Source organism: Pagrus major, chromosome 12 (assembly GCF_040436345.1).
Source record: "Pagrus major chromosome 12, Pma_NU_1.0".
NCBI lineage: Eukaryota > Metazoa > Chordata > Actinopteri > Spariformes > Sparidae > Pagrus > Pagrus major.
In genome coordinates, this window is record NC_133226.1 from 3,502,962 (window position 1) to 3,520,501 (window position 17,540).

The following is a 17,540-nucleotide window of genomic DNA, read 5'->3' on the forward strand; positions in this document are numbered from 1 at the left end:
CAAAAATAAAACTTACAACATGCAGACAATGATTCATGCTATTGTATAAACTGTTGGTCTTTTCACTTATCTGATCCTTTGTCCTTTACTTTACAGTTCCCTCTGTTCTTCCTCACTGATCAGACTTTTGCCTTCACTGTTTGCCTTCACTGTTTGCATTGCCTGAATATTTGTTTGCAGTTCTTACAAAAACTTCTCATGTGCACAGGTATTTTGTTTTCCTCTATATATTTGTTTTATTTTGTCCCACTATAGGATAAGGCTGGTTTTATTCTATTGTTGTTCTTCTGGCCACACATAGACAATTTTAGGCTCTTATAAGGGATGCTCAAGCACACCTTAATTTCATCTCAGCAACTCTAAAAGAATAAAGATAATTATCATTTTTCTTTATTGTTATATATTTATTATTATTAATTATTATTTCCAAACATAGTCTTTGTTAAACAGGTCTGTTGGGATCTGCAGCCTATCTTGGACTGAACACAACGGCTCAGATCCAGTTTGAAGGATGGGATACAGTACAGAAGTGATTTACAGTGGCTCTGATCAGGACTATGACTGGGGACAAGTGGACATGGCAGGCTGGGACAGGAGAGGTGTGTAGCGGGACAGAAGTGAGAGAGAACTGGGCATCAGTAGCAGGTAGAGCCGGAATATTTCACATCCTACTCTGTAAATTGAGGATTTATTTGGACCAAACCAGAAGTGATTGTGGAAAGACAAAGCAAGACTGTTTTGTTGAATTTCATTTCATTTGTGTCAAGTTTGAATGAAGTTTGTTTTACATTGAGTTAAGATGGCAGTTAAGCTCATCTTAGTTCACTTAAAGACAGAAACTTGAATTTAGACAGTACACAATTGTATTTTTCTGTTTAGTAAGGAATATAAGTGTGAAAATTAAAATTAATTAAAATTTGTTTTACACGTTTCAAACTAAAATCTAAAATTAGTTTAAGACCAAAACCTTTGAGACGTCATTGCTTTTGCATCAGTGAGTTTTATTTTTTCTGCTAAAACATCCACCTACAAATGATAAACTCTATATATTCTTATTTTTGTTTGATATTTAAGGACGTTTGATTATTTTGACACCAATCTGATTCCATATGGCAGGGCTCTGCTGGAAAAAGAGGATGTCAGACATTTCTGTGCACCACTCAGGATTTAGCAACATTTAAGTCAGAATCTAAGAACAGTTAGCTTAGGATAAGTCTGGTAATATTCTTCCTCTGGTCAACAAATCTTATGACAAACCAACAATGCATGTGTTGAACGGCTGCAGAGAAGGTGGGCCCAAACGTACGAGAAGGCAGGCAGGAAGATGGTTGGATGAAGTTTATTTCAGGTTAAGGCAACATGAGGAACAGGCAAACACTGAACAACAAAGACTGACCAAAAGACTTAAATACAAGCTACATTAATGAGGGGATGAGATGCAGGTGGAATGAGGTGGAGAAACACAGGTGAGGGTAATTAATGGGAAAACAGTACAAAAGGGAAGGGACTGGTAGGCTGGAAAAACACTGGGAAGAGGGGAGAGCTAATGAAGGAGATGCAGTGCAGGTGTGGAGGGAAGGCAGACTGGGGAGGAACCTAAGAACAGGAGGGAAAACAGAACACCTGAAAAAGGACAAAAGACACCACAAAAACCTAGAAAACACACAACACACATATAGTGGAACTACAATGAAAGGACCATGACAGCATGTATCCTACAAACAAGTATTGGGTGACTATTCAAAGCTTCATATATCTTATTCCTCTGTGCCATCAGTGTTGTAAACTTGTTTCCAATTAAAGCAGATAGCATCTGGCTAAAGTTGCTGGGCGATGTCATATTCTCATTTGCACATTGATGACACCATCATCATTATTTACATGCTAATCCAGGAGGAAAAGAGTGAGAGAGAAACTCCACAGCAGTGTCTTCTGCTGCAGACTGCACCTACAGACCGACACAGTGCAGGAGCAGAGGGAGAGAGACTGCTGTACTACTCTACTTCTCTCTCTGCTTACACTGAGCAGCATTAATGGGAATGAATTACAATATAATACATTTGAATATATTTCTGTGTGTTTCCTCTCAATAAGATGTCAAACCTATTTATTTGTGAGGTGCTTTTAAAGATTTTCACCAGGAACCAATGGGCTCGGAGCTGAGTGCCACAGTAGAGAAGTCAGAAAGTATTGAGAGAAGGACTAACACATTGTTGGTTTGGATCTTTTCATGGGATAAAAACATATTAAATAATATAAGCTTTATCCTATAACGGGTCTGCCAGGCGAAGGCAGCTTTAAAAGTGTGGCCCAGTGTCACCCTTTTGAAGCAGAAGGTTGTTGTCATCTTCAATTCTGGTTGAGGTGTGTCCTCCCCTCCATCTGCACTGCAGACACTATGTTTGACTGTTACAGATTACAGTGGGCTGCAGGAGAGTGTCAGCCACCTGTGGACTAGAAGAGTCCCAGGTGGCTGTCGAGGGTTTCCAGATTAGGTTAAAGTCTCCTTAATGTAAGAAGGTGAGCAGGATAAACATGTTAATTTACTGAGGTGATCCTTTGCTTGCACTATAAGAAACTTAACTCAAGTGCTGTTGGGTCAAACAACGGTATTTCAATCATGTGCCATGAAGAGGCGAGAGTATTCAGGCCTTTATTCCAACCATATACTAATTCTACTACTACTAATTCTTGATCAGCTCCTTTTTCCTGTGACATGCTTACTGTTTGTTACACAGTTCACTGTTTAAACGCTTCAATGTAATGTATGCAAGTGATCCCTCATTTGAAACCTAATGCTGGACATGAGTGGACTATCCTGCATATCACCAGATTATGTTTAAAGACAGTATTTTTTAAATTCTCACATTTTGCAATATCTGTATGTGGAAACTAGAATGCTAAGGTTATGTAAAGATTGTATTTATGATGAATAAACAAACAAAAGGTTAGAAAATGGTGAGGCAACTATAACACTTGATAAAGGCAAGGGACAGACAAGTGCTATCACTCTATTACTGTACTGTATACTTGTACTCCATGCCATCTCAGGAGCAAATATTGTACTTTCTACTCCACTAAATTTGTTTAACAGTTTTAGTTACTTGTTACTTGTCAGATGACAATTTTTCATCACCCTCCTGTATTCCATCCTCCATGTATTTCCAAAATCTGTAATTTTACATTTCTAAATTTCCAAATTAAAGGATGAAGTGTTTCTTGTACAACATGTACAACAGTAGCCTGTGTAAAGGAGTTAAAATGAGCTCCACCATAAACATCTACAGCAGTAAAATGACACATACACATTAATGCAGTAGTAATATCAATCCAAAAACATCAGCTATGACAGGAAACTTGCTTAGTACTTGCATACTTATACTAACTTTAGGTTTTGAATACAGAACTTTTACTTGTAGTTGAGTATTTTCACAATGTGGTACTGAAAGGATCTGAATACTTCTTCCACCACTGAAGGAGGATTGTGGTCACAGTGAATAAAAAGCAAAGCTCTAATCGCAGGTCTACTTCCAGTACTGGCACTGAATGTAACTGTCCAGTATGTTATGATCCTGTATTAATCATTTAATTCTAATGATGCTGTATGTCCAACTTAATTATGTGAAAGCAGAGCTTGGCCTGGATACTGTTTGGTGCACCTGAGCTACATGCCAGGATCAAGTTTGACCCCGACCTGAAATTTGAAAATGAGATTCCATCTTTTTCAAACCAGTTGCAAATACAAGTACAATCTTAAAAAGCATAAGTTTTCACTAAAATATCAATTTTCTGGGATACTTATTTAACAGGGTCTGGTTTTGTGTGTAATTAGATGTGTGATATTGTCTGTCACTTAATTATCTCATTATCTCTCTCTCCCTCCGTCACCACACCTTCCCCCTCTTTTTGATCCCCATCCCACCTTCTCCTTTTCCACCCCCCACTTCTACTATTCATCCTACTTTCCCTCCCCCTCTTTCACTCGCAGGTTTGATGGCCTCCCTGACCTACAGAGCCTTTCCATGTTGTAATCCCTCTGGCCTCTTTGGGCCAATCCCCTTGCTCCTCTAATCTCCTGGTGGCAGGATACCTGCACAGATTACAGCTTCAAGCTCCAACCTCCAACCTCCACCATGTGTCTGTCACCTACTCTGTTGCCATTCTCTCTCACATGCTGTTCTTCTTCTGTTACTTTGACCTCACATTTCACCAACTTCCCAGACTCAAACCCTCATGAAATGTGGCACACTTGTCAGGATTCCCATGATTTGGTAGCACAGGAATAACACTCCCATTTGGGTGGTCCCAAAATAACATTTTACAGTCTGAAAAAATGTATTTCACCTGTGCTATTTGATATGGATTCACAAAACTTTATGTAAAACTGATTGTGGCTGTAGATTAGAAATGAGTTCATGATTCTGTTGCTCCTGTTAACATGCTGCAGTTATGTGTTATGTAGAACAAAGTTTAATTAGAGTAACTGATGCAGTGCCAATATTAAGGTAACAAATGCACATCACAGACAGCCATGTGACTGATGGACAGAGGTCAAGAGGCAGGTATCTATTTTCACATTTTATTGCATAATGAAAAGGCCCAGGCCTTCAGGTGTGCTAATAGGAGAAAAGAGGAGGTCAGAGAAAGACGGTGTAGTGACAGCCCACATTTCTTCATCCTGCCGTCAGCTAGACTGAGTAGTTTTAACATGTTAACGTGTAACGTTAAAGTTTCTCGTTTTATGTTCCAAAATGCAAATGTTACTGTTTGTAATGTGTCTGGTCAGAACATGTTGGTTTATATGCATTTTTTTGGCCTTTATACGGCTTTACTGATAGAACAGCTGAAGACATGACAGGAAACAGGAAGAGAGAGAGGGGAAGCGACACACAGCGGGGAGCCCCAGGCCGGGCCGCTGCAGCGAGAACAGAGCCTCTGTACATGGGACACCAGCTCTACCAACTGAGCTAAATGGCACCTGGTTTATATGCATTTTAATTGTGTTTTTTGTGCTGGTTTATAGTTTTAGGAAAGGCTGGTTATACGCACATTACATAGGTGCAAGGCTATCGGGAAAGCATGTGAATGGAAAGAATCAGGTCACATCTGATGAATATCCAAGAGTGATCGAAACGTTGTCTTTATTTAACTTCTGTGGCATGTAGTAAGTGTGCAGGCGTGACCGTCCTGCCATTTATTGGTTTGAACCATTAGTGAGGCGGCTGTTACATGTCTGTAGTAAATGTCAGTAAAGACAACATCGCTGAGAGCTATCACTTGTCACTTACTTTGTGATGCAGTGTGTGTAGATGTATTATATGTGATAGCTAGCTAACAACATAGCAATTAAGCTCATGCTAGATAACAATAACAACAAATCTGTACCAGTTGCATGATACGCAGTTCTTTTCATACTACAACGAAAGGGTTTGCATCTGTCTGACGTTCCATGCATACTTGGCTCCTAATCTGCATGCCATTCCAGTTGGCAATACACCAGAAAATCAACAAGAAGAAGCATGCCCACTGAGAAAGAAAATGGCGACCTCAGGACAACAAGAAGAGCTCCTGTGTTTCCTGAACAACAAGAACAAGGCAAACAAAGAAAATATAGTGTGTATGTGTGTTCATAAGAACGGGGCCAGGGACAGGGCATATAGTACATTGGTGAAAGGGATGAGAGGCATCGACCTGCTATACGCAGAGTCCATGCAAGTACAAATTTTGGGATAGGTGTGTGTGGATGTCTGCGTAAGGGTTTGTGCGAACCCTTGTGGACATGGGCACCACATCCCCAAAAGGGCTAGAGCCAGCCCTGGTTGCAGCTGCTGTTGGAGCTTATTTTGATGACTTTATATACCATACAGCCAGTTCCAATAACTGTCAAGTACAATTGTTATGTAACTTTGAAGAGAGTATACAAGTGACAGGTACCTGATAAAGTATCACGTGTAGCTGTAATAGGTCATAGACGTACAACATCCTCATGTTTGAGCTACATTTTGAGGGTAAAAGAATATGTTTTTTGACAGATTTGGAAAAGGGGACCTTCTACATGAGTCAAGATAAAAAGCAGTTCTCTGTATTTTTGGAGCATGAACCCAGACATACGCACACAGATTGTCACACACAACACTGTAGCCTGTCATGGTAATCCACAGAATACACACAAGGTTGATCCTGACTGTTCAGACACCTGTACGTACCAGACCTGACAGAGAGGACACAGATCAGACAATGACAGCAGGAGGACGGATGTCTCATTCACCTGACCCAGCTCCACTTAATACAGTCACACCCTGAGCAGCCTGAGTGTTTAAGAAGCAGGCCTTATTCCTCTCTCTCTCCTCTTGTTAACTCTCCCTGCCATCAACTGTCTAATTATGCCCCTAAAAAGTTCACAGCTCAGTTCACACATAGCCCAACACATATTGCACACACACACACACACACACACACACACACACACACACACACACACACACACACACAGAACCAACTTTCCCTTCCACGCTACACACACATACAAGCCGAGCAATCTGTCAGTGAGACTCATTCCAACTCTCTGTGATATCATCCTTTAATCTGTAATAATCTGTGTTTTGTCTCTGACCTCCGTCTCGGGCAGATTAGCAGCTAATCATTTTTTTATTTTCTGGAAAAGAAAGTTCCATTCCTACACTCCCATTTATGGGGACTTGATAAAGGAATGTTTAAAATGTTGTCCAACCGGATTAAATCAAATGATTGTTTTCTGTGTAATTGCAAATACCTTTAGTTTATTGGTCTGATTGCTCAAGATCTTAAAATGCTGCAGATTGTTTTAGCCCCATCTGAATTATGAACATCAGGGTCCATCTTGTTTTTTTAAAGGTCCAGTGCGAAGGATTAACAGAAATCCACAGAATTTTACAGAAATTAAATTTAATAGTCATAATTATGTTTTCATTAGTATGTAATCACTTGAAATTAAGAATCATTGTGTTTTTGGTACCTTTAGAATGAGTCTTTCATAACTACAGAGATAGCAGGTCCTCTTCCACAGTCCAACATGTTGCACCACCATGTTTCTACAGTAGCCCAGAACGGACAAACCAAACACTGGCTCCAGAGAGGGGCTTCATGCTTGAGCATTTTAGGAAAGGGCAAGACAAGGGGTATTGGGATGGTTGCAATATGCAACCTCACCTCTAGAAGCAGGGCTTAAAATGTGCCAGATCCTGCCGGAACAGGATCCAGAACCTCCCCAACTGCGACCGGCACCTATTTAATAGGATCCTGCACATCCTTTGTCACTATCAAATAAATGTTATATGGAATTTAATGTCATCTTTCCTGTCCTTTTATTTCCCAGTGAATTTTCTCAAAAATCACTTGTTTGCCTATTTTGGAGGCATTTTAAATCAGATTTTTATAAAAGAGGGGAGCTGTCATGCCACATTGACGCACGCCTGAAGCATTATTAAAACTTTGAGTTTTGCAGTTGCAGAGCCCTTCAGCTGGTACCGGAGTATGAAAAAACATTGAGTTTTGTGCACAAAACGCAAGCTAAGCTTGCATGTGGTTTATACGTTTTAGCGTCTAAATATTTTGGCATAAAATGACTGTAAACCCCACAAGTAAGTCGGCCTTGTGCTGTGAAATGATTAAATGGGTATGAAGGTTAATTTAAGATGCGTGTGAGTTGGTGCGATGCTGTCAACAGCACTGAAATGGATCACAGGCAATTGATCAGATGGGCAGGCAGAAAGAACATGTCACCTAGTTTGGTTTCTTAACCTGCTGCTTTTTGTAATTGTTTGTAGATCTTTCAGATCTTCCCCCCATTGTAGCCGTCCACAAACAGAGAGGAGACGGGTCGACAGGGAGGGGAAGGGACAGTCGTCGAGAGCAAGAGGAGAGACAGCATGCAAGCAGTAAGGTTATTCAGCTGTTATTATGCACCTTGTTCCCTGCTGATTCTGACTGATTATTGTGAATGCTCTGATTAATAAATGTGAATAAATAATGCTCAGTCTGTAACGACGGTTTTAGTTTTGTGTAGTTTTAACAGCTGGCCCCCAGGTGCTGTCCAATGTGCTCCAGGCACTGTGGATTTTTGATGTGTTCTCTGACTTTTTCGCTGCCCCTGACCCGCTGGAACAGAACCCTGTCTGTGTCCTGGGGCCTTTGGATTTACAAATTAAGCACCGCATAGAAGTCCGTAAATCCTAAACACTGGACCTTTAAAGATACAACAATCCACCGATCAGTAGTGTTTGCTCTGCCATAATGCACAACATTTTCCCTTATCTTTTATACCTTTCACCACCACCATCCCCTCTACCTCTGAACCAGTTTAATTTTATTTTAAAAATATATATAGAGAGAGAGATATTGGTACATTATCATACCATGACTAATGTGACTTTAGTGAAGAGCTGAATTTGCTTCACAGTACTGACTTTAGATTGGATCATGAGCATCACCTGTTTTTCTCTTTTCTATTAAAAATCAATACTAACCTGCCATGTTTGCTGTCTGACTCTGACTAACCTGATATCTTCATAGTCTTGAGAGTAGGACAGCATTCTACTATTGTTTTCAACATTTAAGTTCCACTCCACATTTTTCTCCTGGTCACATGCCTGCAAAACCTCTACCGACCCCCCCAAACATGACCCGGCCCACAGTTTGAGAACAATGAAATATTCATCCTTCAAACAACTTGAATGGCTCCCGTAAAGAGGGTTTTAGCTACTGAGTGTAGAGTCAAACAATAGAAATGCTAATATAGTGAAGTGTCCATGAGTTCTGAAATGTGGACTCAACAGACAACAGCATACTTCTGTCAGTCCATCTCAGAGCCCATGTCATAATATCATTTATTCACTCATGTTGGTTTTCAGTGCAGCCCTGTCTGAGGTTCCTGGCCATTCATGGCAGATATTTCTCTGGATTCTCTGAATCTTTTCAATATTCAATAGTATTGATTGTAAATAGTGAAACCCTAAACTCCTTGCAATTATGAGCTGAGAAAAGTTGTTTTTAAGCTGTCAGACTATTTGCCCATGCAGGTATTTTACCCGTGCTGAGCCTCGCTCCATCCTTTGCCTCTTTCATACCCAATCATGATACCTTCCCAGTCATTTGTTGCCCCTTCCCAACTTTTTTGGAATGTGTTGCAGGTATAAACTTTGAAATGAGTGTACAAAAAAACATTTTTTTGAATGGGGTTGCACAATACAAAGTGTTACTATATGTTCCTAACTGATGCAATGTTCAGAGAGAGAGAGAGAGAGTTGAGACAATTCCTAGCCAAGAATCCACAAGTGTGCCGCCTGATGTAAAAATAACTTTACAAGACAAAATGTGAACTTTCTGGACATTATGTGACCTCTTTCTGAACCTCCATTCACACACAGATATGAATAAGCTTCTCTCCGCTGATCTTATCCCTGTTTGCTCTGTTTGAGTATGCATGACTGAGGAGCACTGCCTCTGATTCTGACCCAGTCATGTGTCAAATCTAATAGAAACAGCTAGTAAAAACAGAAATAATGTTAAATAAAGCTACAAATTCTACCAGTAAGGATCAAATTATACACCAGCTACAACTGTTTAAGAATGCAGTGGATGATTAAAATGTAATCATCTTCCAAATCCCAATGGTTTCTCAAGGTTGGAGAAACACTAGCCAATCCCCTCATCATTACTGTTGTGAGTGACAAAAGACAAACCACCCCACAACTTGTCTCTGTGTATTTGAGTCTCCAAGTGGGAGCACAAACTAGTCCAATAAGCACCTCCCAAAAACCACTTGTGCACTGAGCAGCATCTCTGAGAGCACTGATGACATTCCTGAGACCTCCTCCTGTTAACTGTTAGATCGAGGAAAGTGAGAATCCTCTGGACTATCCCATAAATGATAAAATGCGAGCACTAATAGGTTTTTGTTAGTCAATAAGCACACAGTACAGGTGAAATAGCTCTTTGTGGGTATTTACATCATAATAAGAACTCTTCCCAAGCAACCTGTTGCTTTCGCAGAAAAGGCTTAAACACTGGCTTCAAACAACAACAACGTTACCACACTGAATCTCAGGGAATTACACCCTGACGTGTCTCTCTGTATAATAGCATTAAGTTACAATTACACAGCCATGATCATGCAATAGGAATAACTCAAAATGTACTTTAACTGTCAACTGTTACTCACCCCACTTGAACATCATCATCGTCAGCAGCAGTGTCTTTAGATTCAGGTGAATTTTTCCCAGCTCCATGGTCAAACGACTGACCTGTATCTGTACTAGACCACAAGGTAATATGTAGGGGAAAAAAAGAAGAGACAAGTCTTAAAGTAGTGACATGCTACTGTGTGGTGGAGAAGCTCCTCACTGTGTTTAGAGGCTGGCATGCGACACACTGCCCATGCTTGGCTACTAATGAGTGCAGCCCTGGACTCAAACAGACAGCCCTCCCTGCTCTGGACTCACAGAGTGTAATCAGCCATGAGAGCAGAGAGACGACACAAAAACATGAGCTGGATTAACACCTGCTAATGCTGATGCTAATTCTCTGAAGCCCTATTGAAGAGTGTTATTATAAGGGTGTAAGGACAAGAGACTACAGAGAAAGCTCAAGCAAAATACAATATATCAATAAAAAAACATATACTGTTGAACTGTTAAAATAGTTAGAGGTGAGAAACAAGTTAGAGTTAGTTTGATTAGACTGGAGGGTTAGATGACTCTTGGTTGAGTTTAGATGTAACTGACACTGTTACCCTTTGAATGGTCCCACACTCAGTTTCTTCTGGTACACATAACAAAACAAACTGATCACACTGTTCCTTTATAATGAGCTTCCAAACTAAAGGGATGAAGTTTATTTGTAATGTTTAGCACAGATTTGAAAATGAACCGTGGTAAAAATCCTCTCATAATATGCAGCTCAGTTTCTCCAGATCTAACAAACCTGCTCATCTGTGTTTGGTTCTTTGGGTAACACATCTTCTTGTGGTTCTTTTACAAACCAGTAGAGAAGTTCAAAGTGAAATGGTCAGTGTCCACAGCTGGTACTGTCCTTAAATTTGGTTTTGTTTCATCATTGTGCCATTGCCTTTTTTCTGTTTTATGGCAGGTGGCGACTAATGTTAAGGTGCATTACTGCTACCCACTGTAACAACAGAGAACAGAAAGAAACAGAAATGATTTAAGAAGCACTGGATTATTTACATGATATGTTTTATAGAAATATAATATTCAGATATGAATATTATGTGTATTATTAACACATATCAATATTTCATTATTAAATATCACAATTACCATCAATATCTGTAATTTGCAACACCCTTAGTTTAAAGTATACAAGGCACAATCACCAATGTCAGGATTTAATTGTTTAAATCACCTTTTTTCAGTATTTGTATAAATAAAACCTTGTTGTGTATGCTGATTATTGGACTCTGCTAACAATACAGATTTTTAAAGGTAATCGTCATCGTGAACATCCTTTGTGAAATGCTCTTTTCAGTTACAGTCAGTCATCAGTTACACTTAACATTAAAATATATATTATTACAATCAATTTAGAGCAGCTAAATCTAAACTAGTTTATAGGATTTTAGTTTGATTGCATTTTAATGAAAAAGAAAAAATAATGAATGAAAATATTCAGAAAATAAACATAAGTGGTGCCTAATATTTGGACATTCAATCACAACATACCTGGTTTAATTCCAGCTTTGTTGGATGCTGTACCCCACACTGTCTAGCCTGGTCTGTCTGGCTCTATTGTGTCAACTGTCCAATAAATGGATTAATGTCCCAAAAATGTATCTAAAAAATACTTCAGACCTTAACTTCAAAATCATTACCTAGTTTCAAGCCAGTTTCAAGTCTCTGAAAGTTCCTTTCATATAATACAGAAATAAATAGAAACCAATGGCTGACTTAAGGTACAAACTAAAACTCAGCAGTAAAGTGTGTGTATGCTGTAAGCTACAACAATTTTAACCACTGATATTTTCCTTAAAGAAAGGCTAACTTAGTAAAACCCTTCATATATGTTATCTTTAAACTGCTCCCTTACTCAAATATTACTTGTTACAGTGTGGATGGACCCCACCTCTCGCCTAATGAGCCCCTGATGAGCCATGACAGAATAAAAAGTTTAGATGGATGGGTTGTTATACATTTTATAATTTCTGAAGTGATAATAAAAATAAATAGTAGCACTAGTTATGCAGTGTGATGCAGTCTTGCATCATCTGTTAAACTTCCTTGACTTTTCTAAAAAACAGTTTTCTTCAGATCTACACACAACTATCTGTGTTAACAGATGTCCAATAACTGGGAGACCATTGATACTTCCTTCTTTCACTGGAAGCATGTTGGCCTTGTTTTAGGAACCCTTAATCCAGTGGGTGTCCTTGTGTGAACCAATCAGGCGTTGTGTTGACTTGTGCAGTCCAGTGAGTCCAGGCCAGGTTTTAGTCACCGGCTTATTAGTGTCTTCAGCCGCTTTAGTGACTCCTTTGTAACGTGCAGCTTAGTGGTCAGACATCCATCACTTTGCCTGTTAGAGGCGTGTTACCCCCTCTACTCCCTCCATCCCCCGCCCTACCCCAAACACCAGCTGTGCCTGACACCCAACGGCCTACTGGACAGATTTGCACCAATGAACTTTGTGCCACCTTCAGTAACTGGCACATGATTGGGATATTGTGCATATGGGTGCACTAATGTGAATAATGTCAAGACTTTAGATTCTATCAGGCAATCAGCCTGAAAACAGCACTGGATTCAAAAACTGCATGGGTCTCTGTTGGTGTGATGCTTCAGACATGAAAATACAATGAAAAAGGTAAGTGTGTGTAATTCTGGTATCCATAATTCTGAAGGCTTATCTGACACTAAATACTGCACAGAAGTTTACTCTACTATAGGACAGGATTCAACAACTATGGAAAGTATCAATAACTTAATCCTCTGTTTCAGTGAGGTAAGGGGTAAACAACCCCTCATCAGGTGAACAATAGAATTCACCTTAGAAATGTTTGGAATGTTGGGAATGTGTGCATGCACATATTTGATTGGCCACCGCAGTGTGTTGCATTGTGATTTCACGCAGATTAAATGACCCCACTGTGTCTGTTGATGCAGGTCTGGAGTTGTGTGAAAGGCATCTAAAGGCCTGACAGTGGCGCCTAGAGGCTGCAGTGTGTACTTCAACCCACTTTATGACAATAAACCAAAAACAAACTAGCAAACAAACAAGCAACACACTGATGATCACTGAAGAATCTTCCCAGTCTGGAGCTGAGAAACACTGGTCCTGCAGGGTAACTAGAGGACATTTCAGGAAAATCTGCTGATTCAGTTTGTTTCCATAGTTGACAGTGTGACAGTGGGTTGGCAGAGGATGGCTCATGTGCTCTATAAAGAGTTCAGTCTCTGGGAGCATACTACATGGTACCCTTTAGACTGTCAAGTAAATTATATTTATGGAGCCCAGAATCACAATCACATTTTGCTTCAAGCAGCGTGGCTGGAGAAAAGGTGAAGGGTTCACTTTAATGTTTAGGAATGAATCCTCTGATGAAGACCTGACATGGACAGAGTAACAACTATAATCATGAGCAGTTAATAAATGTTTGCAATATACATTTCTGCAAAACACAGACATGCTGAAACTTTACATTTCTTTATTTTGCAACTTTATGGTTTTTAGGTTCAATGTGCAGTTTTATCTTGTGAATGCTGTGCTTTCAGTCTGGTTAGAGTTCGGAAAACATCATGTTTTAGTTTAAAATGGCTGGTTTTGTTGCCACAAACACAGCACATCCTGCAACTCCACCACCATACCACCATGGTATGACATGTAGAAATGTCAAGATGGCAGGTATGAGCGTATTCGTGGTTTGCCGAAACGCAAACCGCCAACATTATATTTCTGTGACTGTGCTGAATCTACTAAATCTACTCTCCTGCTACTGGCCTGAATATAGACTCGTATGTGTACTGCCTTCCTTAATGTAATCATCCTCTGTGGAACATGAATATCTCCAGCAAAACCATTACCTGTCCTGATATCTAACTCTGCATATAGCACAGAGTCCAAAACGCTAACATGAAGGCCCAGAATTTACTGACTTACATAGTAATCGTATTGACTCATTTGTGTGATTTATCTGTGTGTGAAGATGAAACTTGAGATGTCAAGACAGATTGGCTTATATTTACCTGTTTCATAATGCCATATGACCCATCCCATGAAGACAAGTTGGTATCTAAGCCATTCACTTATACATGACACAATGACAGACAGATGTTTTTAGCCCTACCAAGACTTCATCACTGAACAACTTCCAGCTAAGTGATAAAATATACTGTCACACCAGCAAACACACTGCATTTCACCAGGTGTTTCTTTTATATGTAAAGTCACAGTAATGTTAAAAATAACGAATGATGCACGCTAAGGCCCACAGAGGGATTAGTTCAAAGTTCAAAGTTCAAAGTCGACTTTATTGTCAAAACTGCAATATGTACAAGACATACAGAGAATTGAAATTGTGTTTCCCTCTGTCCAGACAGAAATAAGAAATATAAGAATATAAAGAATATAAAATAAAATAGAAATATAGATCTAAAAATAAAAATAAAAATAAAATATGTACAGCTAAGAGACATTCGGGAATATAAAGTCCGGAGATATAAATAGTGTGGAATAGGTATGTCAGTATTGGGATTGGATATAAATATAGATATAAATATGGCAGTTTGATATAAATATGACAGTATAAAATGGTGTAAACTGGTCTATGACAATGAAATTGTAAACATTCTTACACAGTGCAAATAGATTTTAAAGTGTTTTTGAGTTGTAAAAGTGGCTGGTGCCATGGGGGGGGGGGGGGGGGTCAACAATGTCCATAGTTAGTGGGGGCAGCGGGCGGAGAAGGAGAAGGAAGGGGGGGCAGCGCTGGGAGGGAGTTCAGCATCCTGATGGCCTGATGAATGAAACTGTCTCTCAGTCTGCTGGTTCTCGCTCGGAGGCTCCTCATCCTCCTCCCGGAAGGCAGGAGACTGAAGAGTTGGTGGTTGGGGTGGGTGGGGTCGCCCGCAGTGCTGAGTGCTTTGCGGGCCAGACGTGTGCTGTAAGTGTCCTGGAGGGAGGGGAGGGAGGCACCGATGATCCTCTCAGCTGCTCTTACTATGCGCTGCAGGGTCTTCTTGCAGGATGCAGTGCAGCTGCCGTACCACACAGTGATGCAGCTGGTCAGGATGCTCTCGGTGGTTCCACGGTAGAAGGTTGTCATGATGTGGACTGGTGCTCTGGCTCTTCTCAGTCTGCGGAGGAAGTAGAGGCGCTGCTGAGCTTTCCTGGCCAGTGATGCGGTGTTCCTGCTCCAGGAGAGGTCCTCAGAGAGGTGCACCCCCAGGAACCTGGTGCTGCTCACTCTCTCCACAGCAGCTCCATTGATAGTCAGTGGAGGGTGCTGGGTGGAGGCTCTCCGGAAGTCGACAACAATCTCCTTTGTCTTCTCCACGTTCAGAGAGAGATTGTTTAGACTACTGTAGCAGATCTGTTGTTCTGTCCTTGAGTGGTTCCTTCCTAATCAGTATTAGATAAGGATGAAGGGGTAGACCACACGAGGAGTGAGCAACAAAAAGTGTTTTGGACACTATCTATTAGTCATCCATTGTGTCATCTGAAAGACATTGACACTTGCATCTTTGCGGTCATTAGTTCTTTAGCCCAGATCAGTCAAATTTTTGGTGTCAGCATTCCCAACAAGTTCCCTGTTTACCACGATGAGCAGATCAGGCGGACTGACTGTGCCATAAGCAGAACAGCACGGTAATGACTAATGACCGTGTAAGCAGGGACATATTAATGAGCTTAGTATGTTTTTTTCCAACATCAACAGACACTAAATCTAATCACAGTTCTCTCATGAATCATCACAGCTTCAGAGTGTTTAGAAGCTGATGTGACTGCCAGCTTTAAAACTCCTGAGCCTTCATATAAACTGAGGGTTAGAGACAGGAGGACTTAACCGGGTGCTGTGTTTCTCACCTCAGATGTATTCAGATACTGTTATCTGTGGGTAGTTTATCAGAAATTTGACTTCGCTTCTGGTCTCGGCTAGAACAGCCGAGACCAGAAGCGAAGTTGTATTCACTCACTCAGGCGTAGGGGGTTAATAGGGGCCCAGCACTGCATTCTTGCCTGGGACCCAGAATCAGGTTAATCTTACCATAATGGAAGGCTTCACGTTGATTTCTGAGTGAACAAACAATATGTTAATCAACTTTTATTAAGTACATCTTATTGGAATGACTTTTGTCTCAAGCTAACACCTACTGAGGTGTGAACATTGTTAAAATTGCCCAATAAGGGTGAAAGAGCTGTTACCCACTGCATTAGAATTCCAGTATCAGCAATTAGATTTGGATACATGCCCAGAAATGTGAATTCTCAGGAAACAAAAGATTTGGCTCAAGGAATACCTAACCTGACCTGAGCCTCACCATTCTACAAGCTTCAGGATGAATATTAAACTGCCCACATTTCTGGTGTAAGGGCAGTGGAAATGATGTACTGTATGACTAACTAACTCATTTAGTTATAGTCAGTCTAATCTGGAAGGCATAGGTAACAATGAGGAAAATATTATGCTTTCACATTTTGTTAAAGGTCCAGTGTGTAGGATTTAGCGGCATCTAGTGGTGAGGTTGCAGATTGTGACCATCTAAATACCCCTCGTCTCACCCTCCCCTGTTGTGGCCACTAAAAACGTGAAAGGCCCTCTCTTTAGCCAGAGTTTGGTTTGTTCTTTCTGGGCTACTGCAAAAACATGGCTGTGAAACATGATGGAAAAGTAAGTAGTAGTGTCTTTACGCAGTCTGTAACAGCTGTTTGTTCCGTTCTGTGAATTCACCAAAATGTTCCTGTCATTAAAAGAAGGTTATGCAAATGTGCCTGTTCAAAGTGACATGTGACATTAATGACTAATCATAAAACAATCCTAAATGTTTTTTTTAAATTAAGGCAACAAAATTGTTTCTAGTAATTGTAAATTAAATAGTTAAATTATTATCTATTCGAATTCATAGAGAGAGAGCCAAAGGTGGCCACTTTTATACCATCCAGATTAAAATAGGGTGAGACATGCAGCACATTTTGTTTTGAAAAAAAGAAACAGAGAAATTCAATATCTAAATTAAAAATAGAGACCTACATAACAGAAGATGACTATCTGAAACTTGTCATTTTCATATAATGAATGAAATGTTTTGAATAAACAGATTTTGATGATGAATATATTTTATGTAAATATATTACTTGATATATGTCTTACCTTATTAATTCCAGCAGGTCATATACAGAAAATGAATACATTTGCTGCCAGTGTTTTTCATAAACTTTTCCTGTCTTATAATTCAATCATTTAAACAGGCACGTGTTCTTTGACTGACAGGACAGATTTGACAGATGATTCTTATTTTCAGGTGATTACACACTGCTGAGATCCCCAAACATCT

General features: G+C 40.0%; 1 protein-coding gene across 1 annotated transcript in view; it reads right to left on the reverse strand.

The window, feature by feature from the left end:
* The window catches only part of crb2a (crumbs cell polarity complex component 2a), a 28,220-nt gene extending 17,955 nt beyond the window's left edge, over positions 1–10,265 (reverse strand). The window contains exon 1 of the mRNA XM_073478493.1: positions 10,199–10,265. Coding sequence (XP_073334594.1) covers positions 10,199–10,265 — 67 coding nt within the window. The remainder of the gene's footprint in view (positions 1–10,198) is intronic.
* Positions 10,266–17,540: the final 7,275 nt, after the last annotated feature.